Genomic DNA, 18,231 nt, shown 5'->3' with positions numbered 1-18,231 from the left:
ATATGATCAGTCCCCCCCAAAAAATGTTCTAAAATCAGCACTGTTATAGAGCAATAGTAGCCAACACTGCACTGAAACCATTTTTTAAAAAATAAAAGTGCAGCAGAAGCGTCCCGTTGGGTAAGCTTTTCCCTAATTACGCATGGATTGGGCGTGACTGAGTTTGCAGTTTATGATTGCTGGGCTGTTAGTAGACTCCTTCACTGGCCTCTCTGGGGGCCTCGCCCGGGGGGGTTGGGGAGGGGGGGCGTATTTGAGGTCGATTCGCAATTTTTAACCGCGGGAATACGCCGGGAAAGGAAATATACCGGGAATGGAATATATACCGGGAAGCTTGTACTGCTTTTACCGCTGTAAAACAGTCGTTTAATCATGCTGTAATAACAAGAACTTTGAGGACAAAAAATACCAAGAAATAGTCAAGATACCTATTTTAATAGTCATTGTAAAGAATAAAATAACATTTACGGAGCATCTTGAAATTGACCAGCAGGTGCATGCCACTACATTAATTTACCTTGAAATATTTCATGAGTTATTCATTGCATTACTGTATGCATCATTGTCATGAAATCTTCATCATCTGAATAATATACATCTTCTTCAGTCTGCCATCTTAATTTTACTACTAATCATGATGTCACGTAGTCCAACAAATCGTATGTTTATCTCTTTATTGCCTCTTATCATGCCTCTTATTATTTTGTCCAGCAGATCTTACAGCAGAACCACGTCAACAGCCGCCATGTTCCGTCCTGACGACTACGATGAGTCTGGCGGGTATTCTGACTCAGACGTCAATAGCGGAAGCGACAGAGAACCAATGGAAGAGGGCTCTTGCTATGTCGATATCAAAAACAAAGCTCATGGACGCAAGCTTCTTGCTGAACTTGCCAGCCAGCGTAAGAACGGGGAATTCCTTGATGTTGTGGTACAGGTAGAGGGTAGGGAGTTCCCTTGTCACCGGGCCGTGCTGGCATCTACACTATACTTCAAAACCATGCTGTCGTCCAACTTCGCTGAAAGTACCTCAAAGGCCGTGCAACTCCATGGCATGGACTCCTCCAGCTTCTCTAAGATCCTGGACTTCCTGTATACCGGGGAAATACGCATCGGTAAAGACCAGGGGCGGATCCAGGATTTTGCAAAGGGGGGGCGCATATGCTGTCGCACCTCAGGTCGTGGCCGAAGGCCACGAATGCGCAGCGTAGCTGCGCGGGGGGGAGAGCACGAGAGGGGGGTTTCCCCCCTCTCGTTGGGGGGGTTTGGGGGGCCTCCCCCGAGAACTTTTTAAAATAAAGAGGCTCTCTGGTGCATTTTAGAGCCATTTCTGTGCAAAAATAACCAACAAATCAACACTGACTTTTAGGGCTGAACAAATATAATAAACGAAAGAACACTGATTTTTATAGTTAGCAATCTCACATTCAACAATCATATTTTTGGCATGGGGGAACGGCCATCGAAACATGTCTTGAGCCGGGGGGAGGGCCATTGAAAAAAAAATGCCTTTAAAAACGGGGCCTTAAAAATACAAGCAAAATGTGCCCCTAAAACGCAGGAAATGAAGTTTCAGGTGGTCAAGATTTCAATTTTTCTCTGGACGTGCCTGGCGACGGCTTGCACCTCCGGCGCCCACGACGCTCTGGCGCTCGTCGCCATCAAAAATCTTTTCCCCTGACAGAAATGTCATTACATTTAGCATAGTCTACCAGCAAAGTTTATCCCTCAAAGTGCAGAAAATCCTGTTTCAGAGGGTTCAAATTTCAACATTTTTCTCCAGACCTACCTTGCGACGGCTCGTGCGCTCAAAGTTGTGAAAATACGTTGGGGGCGTCGTCGCCCTCAATAATATAAGCTAAAAACCCTACTAGAAAGGCTATTAAACTTAGCTTAGTCTGCCAGCAAATTTGTCCATCAAAAGTTAGGAAAGATCGTTTCAGATAGTCAAGATTTCAAAATTTTTCCGGGAGAGCATGCCACCGGACCCCCTAGGATTACGTCAATATAGTTCGCCCTCCCCATAAGAAATTTGCTGCAGCCGCCTCTGTCGTGTAATTCCATGTTCGCACGAAGTTTACGAAGACTAAAATTGGTATCAATATCAATCCTGTGTGCATCGGTTCTTTGTAAACGGAATAGTTCACGGACGGCAACGGGATGAAACATTATTTACGATGTTTACTTTCGTGACGGCGGGCTCTCTGCTGCGTGCATATATGACGTAATCATGCATATGATGGCGCGAAAAGTTTTCGGCAAGTTTGTTGGTTGGCCGAAATAACTCCCGTTTTGGAATGATTACAGCAGTATTGAAGCGGTTTTTGTCACGATATCACTAAAATGTACCAAGTAGAACATTGATTTAGTTTCTTTTGTGTAAATATCGTACATGTGTAGTGAAAAGATCGCCGTTTTTTTTTTACCTGACCCATTTTGCATCAGCCCTCCCCCCCGGTAAATATCGTCAAGTCCCTTAGCGGAGACATATCGTAAGTTTGATACATTTTTAGTCCTGACATTTACCGTCACAGTATGAATGAATGAATGTTTAACATTGTATCTTGCGTCGCTCAGTCCACATGGGCTAATAGGGCACCAAAATAGCAAATATAATAACAATATTAGAGTCAGATGGAACATAAGCGAGTTCCGAAGAAGGGCGGGAGTATTGCCAACGTCCTGGTTACGAAACATTCTGGCTATGCCCGCAACGACCGACACAATGAGGAAGTAAAAGCGGGAGGAGTGCGCCTTGGTATTGTTGGTTAGCAGCTTTGTATTGTCGCCGCTTCGCTGAAACTTTCGCTGATTTTCTGGATTTATTTGTGGAATTCCTTTTTTTTTTGTGGTCCAGCCGAATTTTTTTTTTGGGTCCAGCCAAAGGGGGGGCGCGCGCCGGGTGCGCCCCCCCCTAAATCCGCGCATGAAGACGATGTCCAAGACGTTCTACAGACGGCGCACATGCTACAGTTCGACACGATGCTGCAGCACTGCAAGAAATTCATCCAAGACAACCTTTGCCCGAATAACTGTCTAGGCGTCTTGCGCCTGGCACACATGTATGATGATCTTTCTGAACTGAAGAAGAGTGCGAGGACCATGGCAGTCTCAAACTTCTCAGAAGCCACACAAGATGAGGAGTTCCTTAGCCTTTCATTGGAGGATCTCTTAGATCTACTCGGAGTCGAAGATTTGAAAGCTACGACTGAAGACGACGTTGTCAGTTTTGTGATAAGGTGGCTCGACCATGCCCCCGAGAGCCGTCGACGTCAAACAGCAATCTTAAAGATTTTGCCAGAGATCCGTTTATCTTGCGTGAGGGTCAGCGTGCTACGGAAGCTCGAGTTACACCCTGTGATACGAGAGTCCACAGAATGCCTGGCATATATCATAGCAGCAAGAGAGAGACATCTTCTCGGTACACAGGTAGAGAAAGAAGAAGCAAGAAGTAGTAACAGACGAGGGGTATCGGATAAGCTGGCAATCATTGTCGGCGGTTGGAAGGCAGTCAATAAGCCACATCTCCGCGATAACGATGAGTCAGAACCCCTTCCAGTACGGCCTTCACCCGGGCCCATGCAAAGCATAATTTGCTTAGATCCAGATAATCAACAATATTACCACATAGCTAACCTTCCAACGCCTGCCAATGGGTACATGGGCGTGGCAAGTGCAGGGGGACACCTGTACGTGACAGGCGGGCGGGAGAAGCGTCTTACCGCCAAGGGTCCTCACCCTGTTCCATCCAGGCAAGCCTTTCGGTACCATTTTCCCTCAGACAAGTGGCTGAGGTTGCCCGACATGCCTGCTGGCAGGGCAGGGCATCAGTCGGTGGTTGTTGACGGGAAACTCTTTCTGGTCGGCGGTGACGCTGAGGACACGTCTTCGTATACGGTGACCATGGATTGCTATGATCCCGAAGAAGCTTTTTGGATAAAGATACTCGTGCCACCTACACTATTCACACAGTCATTCACAAAGTTAACGATGACAACTTTTGGGGACAAGGTTGTATTCATCACGGTGACTCCAACTGAGTTAGAGAGACTCTTTAACCTGTGTGTGCATTTGTTTGATGTGAAAACTAACGGTTGGAGGAAAGCCGATACATTTTTGGGGAACGCTTGGGCGAAGGTCCCAGACGTCTTTCTTCCGACTTCTGCCAATGGCAAGCTTTACATCCGTGCCGTATATACAGAGACAACACATTATTCCGAACAGTACATTTTCGATGGCGAGAAGGAGACTCTTAATCGTGACGATAAACAATATTTTATGGATGACTTCCTTGGTGCCCGAAGGGAGTACCACTACTTCTCCACGAAAGGAAAAGAAATCGTGGATACCATCAGCAACTACGGGTTCGGAAACAACTACTGTCCAATAAAGCGTGCACCTCTTCCCTTTGCCTTATTCGGCCAAAGCTTTCTTGAAATCCAAAAGAGCCGAATCGGATGGTACTGCCGAGACGTTGCCGCACTAGCACTGGAGGAATGAGTGAGAGGGGTCGGATTAGGACTTAGACTTATTGATCGATTGATAAATAAGTTACATGTAGCTGGGCGGGAAAATGGACTTCATTAATTTTGAAAGAACTTTAGGATTTATAATGGCTTTTCGTCTCCCTCTGCTTGTATCCGACGTCCATTGGCGTTTTAGAATCATATTTTCATATAAACAACACTAATAAATAATAACTGCTTCTGTTTTCGGCCAAATTTGACTGTAGAAACTTGGTACCAATCACTATGAACTCTCTTCTACTTCGCTCATGTTATTTTCTTGGACCTGTAAGCCCCAAAACACGTGAACATCTGCCGGTATAATCTGTTCATTTTCGAATCAGCCCAACAATATTACACTGATTTTTTCAGGTCCAGTTTATCTGGACCAGTCCAACAAGAAAAACCTGTTTTGTACTGGAGCACTGTTCCGGTACCCACCCCTAATTCAGAATCTATGTGCGACCTCACCTGACAGGGAACAATAGACTGTTAATCGAATAGTGAGTGTGTGCGATGAAAGGATTAACCATATTTTCAGGGTTAGTGTGATATTGAGTTTTATTCCACATCTAGTACCCAAACAATATTCTATCATTACTACCTCTACAATTACTCTAAATTTTCACACCACAGGCATATCTGACTCGTGTAATATCACACTTAGATTATCATAAATAAACCAAAAATGTGGTCTATCTAATTTTCTCACAAGTATCATCATAATTCAAAATTGAAATCCAGCAATATTTTCAACAGTTAATATCTACAGATTTCTAATTTCATGATTAAAAGAATTCAATGACACATTTAGAAAATGTCTAATTCTGTCATCTTGTACCCCAAAGTCGTCACAATGGTTGAAACTTTAGCTATCAGTAGCAGTGCATGTATATACACAATGTACATAATTTTCATAAGGTTGCATCCTAGGTATTACGTTAGTCACATGCTTGTTTCAAGTCATGTCTACAATAGGGTAGAAATATTTCAAGATGCTTTAAATGGAAATGCAAGACTACAAATGTGTGTAGATTTCAAACATCAAATACATGTACAATGTATCAGGTATAACACAAGTCTGTTACATCTTGCAAAACTCCATTCCTATACAATGTAACGTTATGTAACATTACATCTAATTCTGCCTACCAGTACTGTACTTTTATTATTCAACATCTGTAACTTACTTCAATTTATATAGCCCTATTCCAGGACAGTGTAGGGTATGTTACAAGGTGTTCAAGTACTGTCAAACCTGTATTAGCGGCCACCTTTGCATAGTGGCCACCTGGCCATTGCGGTAACTTTTTGTCAGTCCCTTCAATTTTTTCCATTGACCTATTTAGTAAGCATTAAAAAGAAATAGCACATAGCGGCCATTAGAGTGCAAATTTACCAACATTCCACATGGCAATATCAATCATTTTTGGTACATTTGACTTTGGCAGGGTCGGTTTAATTTTTTGATGATCTTGACAATGTTACTTGGTAAGAAAGATCAGTGGGTACCAAAATCATGTGTAACTTATTGCTCGTGGCCAATTGATCAGCATTTTCTCTATAGTGGCCACCTGTCTATATTAAGCGGCCACATTTCTCCAGTTCCTTGAGTGGCCGCTATAGACAGGTTTGACTGTATTGCAAAGGGTTGGCAAAAAGCTAAATCTTGTCGAACTAGTTGGTCACACTGGAACAAGCTGTTTCCTCTTGATGCACTGCCACAACCAGTCTACTGTCACAAGCTGGGCATCCGTCTTACCATTCATGTTCTGTGGAGACACAAAAAAATGATTAATACATTTCTGAAGGGTACTTGCCTGATATCCACCCTATTCTATCATTCTGTATCTTTACATCATACCTGGGTCGTGATAACATTTGATACAGGGGTTCCGGACCAGGTATTAATTTTCTGTATCACAGTCAACCTTCTTTCGATTAAATAGAACGCACTCCACGCCCGCCGTCGCAAGTTCCTTTGTTTGAATTTCTATCAAATTGATGTTCTTTGAATGCAAATTTTTTCAATCGGCTTGCAAAAAAGATCTGGGTAAATGTTTAATCCACTTGCTTTTCTGAGTGTGAACACAATTAAAATGGGATGCACCTGGGAGGGGGTGCAACAGACAGCAGTTGACAAAGAAGTGTGGAGAACAATGACGGCCCGCCTTAGTCTGGATACCATACCCCAACCTCAAAAATATCTTTAGTGTTGGGGTCTGGCAGTATGGCTGTAGAAAGGTTCTCAAAGGCCCTTGATCAGAGGGAGGAGAACCTATGATTGATGACCACTCACACCACAGGTAGCCAGCTACAACACACCACAGTTGGTCAGCAGGCTATCACAGCAGCGAATCAGGTATTGGTAATCGGGCTGGGGTTTGGTAACCAGGCTAGGCCCGCCTCAGCAAGACTGATTTGCGACGAAAATGACTGACTGTTACACAGGGTGGCAGTTCACAGGGTATGCAATACAAACAAACAAACAAATAAACAAAATACCTTTTGGTCGGGATCTTCTACCACATGTGTGGCCTGTGACATGGCGTAGTCTTGCACAATGTCACCATCGTACGCGACAAAGTACCTCCTGAGCAGGGCATAGTTGTCCACTGTGTCAGGCAGGAACAGTTTGATGCCACAGAAAACATCAGGAAGGACACTCTGAAAGGACATCAAAATGCATTAGGCAGAAGTATTGGTTTTGTTAATGTCTGTACCTGTATCTCCAACTACTGTGTTTTAAGAGGCATTTAAAGCCGTGACCTTTTTCAGTTGACTGACATGCTAGTCCTTCATATCTTACCTTTATCTAACATCACAAACTGTCTAAGGTTACCTATTAGTAATTAAAGGGCCAATTCTTGATGTATTAGAGGAGTTTTGTACTGTCTTGTATCATTATCATGGTGGTATACTGCGAAAACCTTCTGCAAATAAATGGCCTACTGTTCTTTCCCTTCCTAAAAGAAGCCTTTTCATATACACAGTATCTACATTGTAACAAATAAGAACCTTGTTATAGGCATAGGCAGGCCATAGCCTGTGAGTGTGACTGCTGAACAGCCAAACCAATAGACAAACATATACAGTTTGCTTACGGTCTCATTTAACTGTGTTTCAATATTAAGAGATTACAACTTAGTCAGTGTACTACAACCCTCAGATACATACATTTGTACATTGTACTGTCAGCTTCACGTATAATGCCACTACATGGCTAATTCATCATTCATGACACCGAACCTGAAGTTTTTCTTCAGCATGCAAAATCAAAAGTTCTAATGATATTTCCCCCAACATTAAAATCCGTCTGCAAATTGTACATTGTATGTAGGAAATTTTGAATCCTGATTACTTTGTAATACACTCATACAGGCATCAAATGATGATTTTTTTTCTACCAATTCTGGTACATGTACTAACTTCTTCTTCAATCTGTATCTGATAAAGTAGCAGCTATTCAACCAAATTGAATGTACTTTAAAACCTGGCTATTCTAAAGATGACATCACAGGAGCTTCCCTATCTCTGTTCTCTGATCTTCTTTATTTGTTTGCAAAAACCTACAGCAAATTAAATGTAGGGGCACAAATATTAGCCACAGTAATGCAACAGTAACAATTGTCAGTGTAAGTCTTTAGTCTATGTCTAACTGCAAACTGACTGGTAACAATATTTCTGAACACAGCAAGCTAACATTGGGATACATGTAGATACATGACAACTTGAAGGTAGTCAATGTTCCTTTAAACTACAAATTTGGGTTAAAAAATGTAACATTTGTTATATATCAGGAAATTTAAATCTTCAACCCAAGTCTGCTGTAATGTGACAGGCAACAATGTCTTTGCTGCAAGTTACATGTAACTGTGGGCTAGGTAAGCTATTCCTTGGTTTTCTGTAATTATCGTCTTACCATTTCTGAGACAACACAAAGATGTTGTTACAGTATTGTACTGCATTTTGATGTACATTTGTACTCATATGCACCATTAAGTGGAAAGCTGTAGTGCATATGCAATGGAATCAAGCAATACCATGTAAATGGTTACCTTGATCATGAAAGTCACAGAAAATACGTCATCAAATAGTATTAGAAGGCGATTTTGAGTTGAAACTTTAGCGGCGTGAATAGCGCCGTGAGGGGCGATGTGCATGTGAGTAGCGAACCTTAGCAGCGCTGTTCGTCTTTTTTGGCGACTTCCTGGTGGGATGGTCAAACTTGTCCAGGTGTTCCTTGCCAGTCTGGTAGCAGGCTGCGCCGTACCTACATGTGGGCTTGGACTGAAACATAAGGAAACAGCAATCAGTCTTAACTTTAACTTTGCTCTTAGTCTGGTAGCAGGCTGCTCCGTACCTACACATCGGCTTGGACTGAAACATAAGGAAACAAGGATCACTATTAACTTTAAGTTTACTCTTAGTGTGGTAGCAGGCTGCGCCATACCTTCACATGGGCTTGGACTGAAACATAAGGAAACAGCACTCAGTCTTAACTTCAAGTTTAACTAGAATTACTTATAGAGTCCGATTGGCTACGTTACTTAGTAGTTGACACATGAGGTCACAGGTTTGATTCCCCGGGCTAGCAAGACATCTAGTCCTTGGGCTTCGACTGAACATTCAATGAAACAGACAACACTTATAACTGGACCAATAGTTTCATCGTAGAGTGCAAAGCTAACAGGTTTAGTGTAGTTATAATACTTGTACCAACCTTTTTCGGTGTTCTGGGACTTTCTTCTTCAGCCTTTCTTTTCATGCCCTTGATCGGTGTGGCCCCATTGCTGGAGGCACCACCATTGCTGTCATCATCATCATCATCATCATCCTCCACTTTGACCTTGATAGGTTTCCGTGGTGACTTGCCCTTCCCCTTCAGGAGGTCGGGGATGTCAGAGGTCTCCTTGGATGTCTTGAAAAGATGCTGGAAAAACAGACTTGTTAAAGCAACAAAATATGACTTGAGTATACTAGTACATTGTATACGCCTAAAGGCATTAGTGGAACCACTGCTAGATGCTTATGCTATAGACCAAGTACAATTTCTAACAAACAAGTTGCCACCATACTTGACATAAAAGTGTATTCTATTCCATTATGTATTTCTATCTGTATACGAGGGGCGGTCAATAAGTAATGCCCCTGACCCATTTCTCATAGCAGGATATTAATGAAACTTGGCACAGTTATTAGTCTTTCCCTTCATAGGAACCACCCAGAGTTATGCATTTCTCCCATAGTTTGATGCAGCTCTGGAAACCGTTTTTGTAGGACAACCCAGGTTGGTCGTCCAACAGATGCCTCATTACTGGCAGAAGAGGGCCGACTTTGAATTCAGGATGTTTGAATTCAGGATGCCAGCGTTTTACAAGGTCATATGATGGGGCATCATCACCATAAGTTTTTTTCATTTCATCAAAAGTCTCCTTTGGTGTGCGTCCTTTCAAATACAAAAACTGGATCACTGCGCGACACTCAACTGGCTCCATTTCACACCTGGTCCATCTCACACCTGACTCAGTTCAAACACCAGTAAATCAGAAACCGCAATTAGTTCAGAGCTATTTTTTGCAACATAACCCATAGAGATATGAATCATTACACATACAAAACTTCATCTAGATCAGACAACTAGAAGTGGGTCAGGGGCATTACTTATTGCACGCCCCTTGTAGCTATCCCTATACATGACATTGAGTACATAAAGCTAGCGTTGTTTTCAAATGTCTTAAATGTATTGACGCCTGTCCTTCAGCTAAAAGCAGATTGAATCAGAATCTTACCTTAAGTTGCTTTAGATTCGTGGCCGACTTCCAGTCCTTGTCATCGCGAATCTTGGTGACCCGTGGGAAGCGGATGGATATCCCGTCAGCCGTGTGCGCCTCTGACTTGCTAAACTCCGCTCCCGTGATCTCCCAAACCGGCGCTTTCTTCGGGTCGGCGCACACGAAGTCCGGTACCAGGTTCTTTGTGATCTTGAGCCACTTCGGCACTTTGGACACGTCTTTACTGATCTTGACCATGTCAAGTTCTTTGTTGAGCTTTGCGATCGTGTTGTCGTCGTGTCCGTTCCCACATTTGGTCACCGTGCACCACTTGTCGGAGTCCGGATCGTACACCCCCATCAGGAAAACCGACTTGAGCCCACCCTTGTTCCCCGTTCCGTAGAATGCGCCCAGCACCACCAAGTCTGCCGTGTCCGCCATGGCGCCCTGCTCTAGGTAGTCCTTTTTGACCTTGAGCCAATGTCGTTTGCCGGGCTCGTAGATGCTCTTGGTGTCCTTCAGCACGAGACCCTCGAGCCCGTCGCGGATCACCCGGCCGATCATGTCCGACAGGTCGCCAGGCTCTGTGATGTATCTGTACTCCGACAACACCACCCTGTTGGGGATCACTGTCATGTTGTCCTCCAGGAATTTTCTCCTTTCAGAAATTGGCCTGTGACGAAAAGACAATAAACATATTATTGATTTTCTTAAAACATTGTTCAAAAGGTCGTATTGTAATTTTTACTGCAAAAATGTTTTGAGCAGTGCTCTGATATCAAAGGCTCAAATCACAAGGCATTTTTGAAGGTGCTTTGTTGTTTAAGAATATTCTCTCCAAGCAGACCCTACGGTGTCTTAGAGATAGTATCAAAGCTGGTAAAGGAATACGGTGCCCGTTTGACTCCTTTGGGCCAGCTATCTCTCTTTGGCTGGCTACATTCCTTTGCCAACTTTGATACTATCTCTAAGGCACTGTAGGGTCTGCATGGAGACTAAGACAAACCTGTCCATAAGGGTTTCCCCATTGAAGTAGATACAGTCGAACACGAACAGGGCGACTTGTGCGTCGCTGAACTGCTGCTTCTTGTGGATTCCCAGGGTTCCAAAGGGCAGCGGGTTGCCCGTGTTTGTGTCGACCAATAGGACCTCGCTGTCCAGTATCATGTTACTGCCGTGGGGGAACGCCTTCGGGATGTAGTCCTTAAAGTGGGCAACCTACGGTCGGAAAAAATATAACGTCAGCCTTGAAATTTATATCTAAAAAAACATTATGAGCTCGTTGTCACCCTGTTTTCTTTCAATTTCTATAAAGGAGACCCTTGAGACTTTCTGTTGGAGAAGAATCTTTAAGATTGAAATTGGGGTTAGTACTTATCTGAAGCCTTTTTTTAGTGTACTGTTAATGCAGAAACTTTCGCGGTGGATTAATGTTCGCGGTTTTCGCGGCGGCCGCTTCACAGCGAATTTAAAACCACCGCAAAATTTTTTTCATAACAGTAAGAGACTACAGTGTATGGTGCTACCGCAAAATTAAATCCACTGTGAAGAGTCCATTTTCCCGCTACCGCAAAATTAAATCTCCGCGAACTTAAATGCATTTTACATTATTTTAACATGCTTTCCTATGGACAGGTCTGACTGTGTGTGGTGTCTGCCCGGAAACTGTAGACTGGCTTATAACAACCCACCTTGTGAGGCAGCACAGGTTTGAGACTGCGGCTGAAGTACTCGAACTTGTTGCCCTGCTTGTGGACCTGCACCCTCTCCCCGTCGTACTTTATCTCTGCGTACATCCCGTTAGGACACTTTCTCATGGCCATCTCCACGGACTTACATGCCTCAGCCTGCACACACAAACAGCAATAATCAAAAAATCGTGTCCAAATCTGCTATCTCACTCGTAACCAGTGTAGTTCAAATTGCGAGAAAGTTGATACAGTATATTCTGTACATCCCGGTAGGACACTTCCTCATGGCCATCTCCACAGGCTTACATGCCTCAGCCTGTAGACACAAACAACTGTTTATCAATATTGTAAGAAACTTATATAATAGAATACACTACAGGGGTTTTTCTAGAGCATACAGACCACTACCAACTTGAACTAGCCTCCTGCTGTAGTGATTGCACAAAACTGTGTGGCCCAGGGGTACAGAAACAGAGATGGGCACTGCCCGATGCACCCTTTGGTGTGGGAAGGACTTTAAAACGAAGACAGTAATAAGTTTAAATTAAAAAAAAAAGTTGCCCGTACATTAGTAACAAATGCGTAGGTGTGGCGCCCATCTCCATTTCTGTAGCCCTTGGGCCACACATGTGCAAGCCACTACAGCAGGGGGCTGGTCCGCTGGTAGTGATGTGTGTTTAACTTCCATACTCTTCCTCATTAGTGCTGAGTGCTAAGCAGAGAAAGCAGCATGTACCATTTTAAAGTCTTTGGTATGACTCGGCCGGGGATCGAACTCATGACCTACCGAAAGCAAGGCGAACACTCTACCCACTCGGCCATTGCACCGGAAGTTTAAATTAACAGTCAGAAAAATACAGGAGACCATACCAGCATTGGCAGCACTGGTGTCATCAGGTTAGCCTTGATGCTGAGCGACTTTTTCATCCCGGGCGCGCAACCGTTGGCAACGACCCTCTCTACCACGTCCGCTAGGTTACGGGAAGCTTGGAATGCTGGGTAGGCGTTGGGGTCCAGTCCCTCCAGGATGTGCTTGGCTCCCGCGTTGATTCGGAGATCGTGTTTGATCAGACGAACAACCACCTTTAGATCATTGGCTGTGCATCTGTAAAAAGTAGAGTAGCTAGTTAAACCATACTGTTTACATATCAAAATGTACATTATAATGGATGACATCATCTGGATTTCCATATAACATCCCTTACGAAAGGTAGGTGCAGCCCCAATCAAAATGCTCTCAGTTGTGTCAAGATCTGAGCTTCTCGTTGCCACGCTCGCGATGTCAGTCACGTGTTCTCGCAATGTCAGTCACGTGTTCTCGCAATGTCAGTCACGTGTTCTCGCGATGTCAGTCACGTGTTCTTGCGGTGTCAGTCACGTGTTCTTGCTAACGATTCTCGAGTATGACGCGGACCACGTCATACATCCATAATTAGTAACTTGGTCTCCCAGTTACAAAATATAGTTGAAACCAGGAGCTCAATTGTGAGGCTGCTACCAGTTGAGCTACAGGGACATCCCTTACGAACATCACAAAAAGTTTTGCAAACTCACTTCTTTGCAATCTTGTTGAGCTCCCTCATCTGGTCGTCCTCCTTGGTCATCTGAGCGAGGATCTCCAGACTCTCGTCCACTTCCTGGATGGTCAGTTTGCTCTTCTTGGCCGGCAGGCAACGTTCGCTCTCCTCAAAAAACTTCCGCACAGTCTCCGACACGTCGCCTGTATAATCCACATAATCAATCAAGCTTTCCATATGTTCACCTTAAACTGCCAAACTCGGATATATCCGGCACACATATACATCCCTGTGTGCCATGCCTGGTTATAACCGGGATAGCGTATTCCCCAGAAGTAGCAGCTTTGCGCGCGTGTAGCGCACGAACCCCGGAATTTAGGGACTTCGGCCTTTTTCGGGTGTCTCTTTTCTAGGGTCAGCGGCCAACCCTGGCACTAATAGCATTTTATTGTGCTGAAACTCTGGCAGTTTAAGGGTTAACATTATGTTAAAATTCTTCCCATATCTTTTAGTTTATAGGACTGTGCCTATCAAAATTTGACAGCCCCTTGGCCACAGAATTCTGTATCCCTTTTGTTTGCCTTAATTGAACTCATGTTAGATCATCATGGCCAGCATGTGAGAAAGGTGTATCAGCCCCTGACAGCGAGGTATTGTGTAACACAGGCTTACCTAGCTCAAGGTCAGTCAACATGTCTGCCAGGTTGACCCCAAAGATGTTAGCGAAGTGCTTGAGCAGCTGCTTGTTGTTCAGGTTGTACACTCTCTTCACTACCCCGGGAAGGAGAAGCTTCACCACCAGGAAAGTGTCGCCCTTAAATCCATCTGGGGAGAAAAACAAGAGTTCCTCTTAACTTGTTATCACTTCCATGAAAAGTGGAGGTATTGTTTTCCATGTGTATGTAGGTATGTACCGTGTGGCCTTGATGTCAATGGCACAAAATATCTAAGGGGCCGAAAAAAAAGCGATTAACATGACCAAAATGAACAGGTTTGACTGTTTGTTTTTTCCTTTTTATTTCAAACCCTCCTTCTAATTGAATTGGAAGATGCAGAAAAAAAATTTTCTGACCTCCATTGGATCCTTTCTTCAGGAAGTCTGACACCAGTTTAGTCTTGGCGTTGTAGCCCGGTTCCTCGGCGATGAGCGCACACAGCCGGCGGAACTCTCGGAACGCGTTGTCCTTGTGGTCTATGTCAGGGGTGGGGGTGGGGGAGGTCATCGACACCGAGGTACTGGCTGATGATGATGATGATGGGCCTGCTGCTGGGGAATCTAGAAAGGAGAGTGTGAGATGAGTATAAATTTATTATTTGATATGAGGATGATTTGAATAACTGGTGCAAGCAGACGGGGTGCTTTTGTTTGAATTATTCTCATATTAATGTCCTTAAAGAATAAGTTGTTAGTGCAGGTTGAAACGATGTGTCAAGTTTTATCCTTTTCATAAGTAGTTTGGCAAATAAATCAGTGTTTTCCGACCTGGGTATGACATGAATAAAATACAACACGATGTATTATGTATCACCCTCTGTCCCAGCCCTCCAGCGGGTCGGATCGCTCTATCTGACTCGCAGTCAATCTGGTACCATGGGTGATATACAATGAGTATATTCAAATACTGGATACTACTGCTAACTCTTACCATCTGAGACAGTGGCACTGCTAGCAGCCTTCTTGGTGGGAGACTGAATTTTTCCTTTAGTAGACAGTGTCGCCTGGACAACCTTCTTCTTAGGAGACTTTGCCTTGCTCTCCAACTCTGGGGGCAGAAGAAAAGAAAAAAAAACATTTAGGAGATCTACCTACCAACCAATTTAGTCCCTTGACCTCCAGGTCGTTGGGGGGACATTAGGTAAACATGAAGATGGAGTTTTCTCCAGGCCCGTCTGTCTTCTGCTACAGCCAGTCTTTCCTGTAAGTTGAGGGATGTCCAATCTCTGATTGAAAACTAAGATCTAAAGCTTAGTAAAACCTCGCAATGCTTACCAGTAAATTCAGGAGACAGAGCAACAATCTATGTACCGATATCCTCTGTAGTGACTGCTGGCTCAATATTTTCACTTGAAAAATTAACTTGTTCTACATCTAGCTAAACATTTGGAAGTGAGTTAAGAACCTGCTGTTTAGCCATCAGTATCATGTTCAAAAGATTCTTGGCATTCCTGGCTAGATAATACATATTTGTCCTTGGGAGAAACACTTAACATGACTTTCTACACTCCACAGGTAGAAATGGGTAGTACCTGACTTTGGTTGGGGAGGTAAAAGGTGATGGAAGGGATAAGCTCCACCTCCCAAAACCCTAGACCCAGAGAATAACAACCCACTGCTCCTATGATTAGTACTAAAATATGTACAATAATGATCTTAATTTGCATGTTCCTGCCCATGTGGGCTAAATGCAACAAATCCCATGATGGGATACTGAAGACTAAGTACTATTACGTAGTATTACAATGGAATAAACAATATATCTGCAGCTATGCTATCACTATATCTAATGTTTACAATGTAAATACCTTTGATGAGCTTGAGAATGGTTTGTTTCTCCTCATCCTCCATGTCTTCCCAGCCCTCCAAGTCTGAGGCATCCTCGATCTTCTTGGTGGTGGCGCGCGCCCTCTGGAACGTCTCGAAGATGCAGGCGACGTGATACCACTGCTTCATCTCCCCGTCTCCCTCGTGGAAGAAGTTGGGAACGATCTTGCCGATGCGGGGGAGACCCTTCTCGATCTTCTGCTTGCACTTCTTGCAGCCGGCCCTGCCCTGTTTGGCGTACTCGACACAGAACCTGTCGGTGGCAAGGTGGGCAAGGGCTTACTTAGGGTCGTTGACATAGAATCTACAGGTTCTGTGTTTGAATCCCTTGCTGGCCTTTAATATGCCTTTGGGATAGGAACTTTATAGTACCTATTTTTCTCAGTCTGAGGTGCTCTCACCAGGGGTATCTTAGTGCAGCAAAGCCATGTGGTACGCAGTATTCAGGCGTGAGCCTTGTAAGGGGGTATGGGAGGAATCCTCCTCTTTAACTCCTGAAACACTATTTTCTGCATTTTGAGGGCCAAGTATTGGGAAATATATAGCCAACTTTATTCTACCGTTGTTACAAAACTACAGAAAACTCCCAAATCACAGCATAGGGGCCCGAATCACAGCATAGGGGATCCCAATCACAGCATAGAGGCCCCCTATACTGAAAAAGCTTGGCAAGAACACTGGTCTGTACCGCTAACTTAACTTTACCTGTACCTGATGTTTCTTCTTGGTACGTAGCCCTTAGTATGATCAAAGAGGTTAAAAAAGACATTTTTAACCTCCTTGGTATGATCATGCACAAAGCTGGAACGTTACGCCTAAAGGTGGTTTACTGGCTGTGCAAAAGAAACAAAAACAAACAAACCTCTGTTCCGACATGATGCTAACTCCTGTATGGATGGTGCTACTCCAGGGGTTCAGTATCCGTGTGTTACAGAAGGCAGCTGGGATACACACTGGACTGCTGCGCCAATGTTTCCAGAGGTAGTTACAGGCCTTGCTACTGACAAAAGATGCTGCTCTTCTCAATACGGGGCTGTGATGTAATGATTTCTGGAGGTTGAGGGTTCTCGCAGCCTTAGTACTAACGCTTGGAGACCATAGAAGTCGGACTAGCATGTAGTAGTGTGGTCAAATCGCTTCTTTATCGGGTTTATACGGGTAGGACTGAATTCTGGAACAAATGACAAAGATCACAAAATCAAATACAAAGTAAAGAAGAATTACTGTAGAGCTAGTTAGAAACTAGGCTGAGACGTCAAACAACATACACGTAACATTATATAGAATATATCAATTAACCTAATAACGTTATATTATAGGCTCCACAATTTATTAAAATCATTTTATCACTGTTGTAAAATCTTGTAATATACTAATAAAGCTAAACTGTTAATATAAGTACAAAGTAAATTATATACCTTACATTCTGAATTCTGTTATTACATGTATTATCATCGCCTATGTTATCATAATTTTCGAATATGCATGCAATATTTTTCAGACGGATCAATTCTGAAAAAATGAATAAAAGCTACGATATTCAAGACTCCAGTTTCCTACCAGCTTACCTGTTCCACCCGTACCACACTCTGATGTCTACACCAAACAGTCGCCCTTTATATACACCTGTAAACACCTATATGACGTCCCAGGGCATGCCTGGGCCGGCAGCGTCACGCCCCCCTCCCCCATGACTCATCCCCGTGAACTCTAGTAACCCCGTAGCGCCGGAGAACTACGATACAATTTCTCGCGAATTTGTCAAGATACAGTGCAATATATTTGGTTCAATATACTCAAATATTAATGGAAAAATCCTGCGCAAAAAGATAAAATCAACGATTTTACCTACTTGTTCTTAGCCCTTTGTTCTCACGGTGCATTGTTTACATGGATTCCTGGGAACAAGACGATGTGGGATTCTTGGGAACGAGATGCAGACGGACTATTCCATTGGCAGGGTAGGGGGTAAAAGTTGTTTCACTACGCTGAAGCGACGTTTAGCGATATTGGAGTGCATTGCAGGTGGGTGCTTGGATTATATTAATTACACACACGGTAAATTCAATGAGTGGACCTCTTTCCTTAACGTGTAAACTGATTTTCCATTACCGTTAAAGGTAACCTAAGCAATATCACATTTGTTAAAGTGGAAATATTCTGAATTAGGCAGTCTGTATAATATTGACATCTAATGCACTA

General features: G+C 43.6%; 2 protein-coding genes across 6 annotated transcripts; one reads left to right on the top strand and one right to left on the bottom strand.

Moving 5' to 3' along the window:
- The first annotated feature begins 777 nt into the window (after window positions 1–777).
- Window positions 778–4,500, top strand: LOC118430046 (kelch-like protein 24). The gene is made up of 2 exons (XM_035840752.1): window positions 778–1,144; window positions 2,956–4,500. The coding sequence occupies exons 1-2, from the start codon at window positions 824–826 to the stop codon at window positions 4,498–4,500; spliced, it is 1,866 nt and encodes a 621-aa protein (XP_035696645.1). The 5' UTR covers window positions 778–823.
- An 837-nt stretch (window positions 4,501–5,337) lies between these two features.
- Window positions 5,338–17,970, bottom strand: LOC118430506 (DNA ligase 3-like). Of its 5 annotated transcripts, none has more exons than XM_035841412.1 (15): window positions 17,882–17,970; window positions 16,892–17,200; window positions 16,011–16,282; window positions 15,134–15,250; window positions 14,560–14,763; window positions 14,160–14,312; window positions 13,525–13,690; window positions 12,841–13,075; window positions 11,971–12,126; window positions 11,286–11,497; window positions 10,298–10,952; window positions 9,229–9,438; window positions 8,682–8,795; window positions 7,011–7,172; window positions 5,338–6,277 (listed from the first exon to the last, which is right to left on the bottom strand). In XM_035841412.1, exons 2-15 carry the CDS (start codon window positions 17,143–17,145, stop codon window positions 6,191–6,193), a joined length of 2,997 nt encoding a protein of 998 aa, XP_035697305.1. In that variant the 5' UTR covers window positions 17,146–17,200; window positions 17,882–17,970; the 3' UTR covers window positions 5,338–6,190. The 5 variants fall into 5 exon arrangements, with proteins under 5 accessions (XP_035697305.1, XP_035697307.1, XP_035697304.1 ...); XM_035841414.1 differs by having other exon boundaries at window positions 17,878–17,899; XM_035841411.1 differs by lacking the exon at window positions 17,882–17,970 and adding an exon at window positions 17,598–17,729.
- Between the last annotated feature and the right edge of the window lie 261 nt (window positions 17,971–18,231).

The sequence above is a fragment of the Branchiostoma floridae genome, chromosome 14, assembly GCF_000003815.2.
Source record: "Branchiostoma floridae strain S238N-H82 chromosome 14, Bfl_VNyyK, whole genome shotgun sequence".
Lineage (NCBI taxonomy): Eukaryota > Metazoa > Chordata > Leptocardii > Amphioxiformes > Branchiostomatidae > Branchiostoma > Branchiostoma floridae.
The sequence above is the reverse complement of the archived record's forward strand: the minus strand, read 5'-3'. Positions and strand labels throughout refer to the sequence as shown.

Bases quoted from the DNA above. Each gene is read 5' to 3' on its own strand.
- LOC118430506 (XM_035841412.1), bottom strand. From the start codon at position 17,145: ATGCTAGTCCGACTTCTATGGTCTCCAAGCGTTAGTACTAAGGCTGCG. The intron at 15,251-16,010 runs GTATTTACATTG...TTCTGCCCCCAG, and splicing joins CATTCTCAAGCTCATCAAAG to AGTTGGAGAGCAAGGCAAAG. The intron at 9,439-10,297 runs GTAAGATTCTGA...CTGTTTTTCCAG, and splicing joins CGAATCTAAAGCAACTTAAG to CATCTTTTCAAGACATCCAA.
- LOC118430046 (XM_035840752.1), top strand. From the start codon at position 824: ATGGAAGAGGGCTCTTGCTATGTCGATATCAAAAACAAAGCTCATGGA. The intron at 1,145-2,955 runs GCAAAGGGGGGG...GACGTTCTACAG, and splicing joins AGGGGCGGATCCAGGATTTT to ACGGCGCACATGCTACAGTT.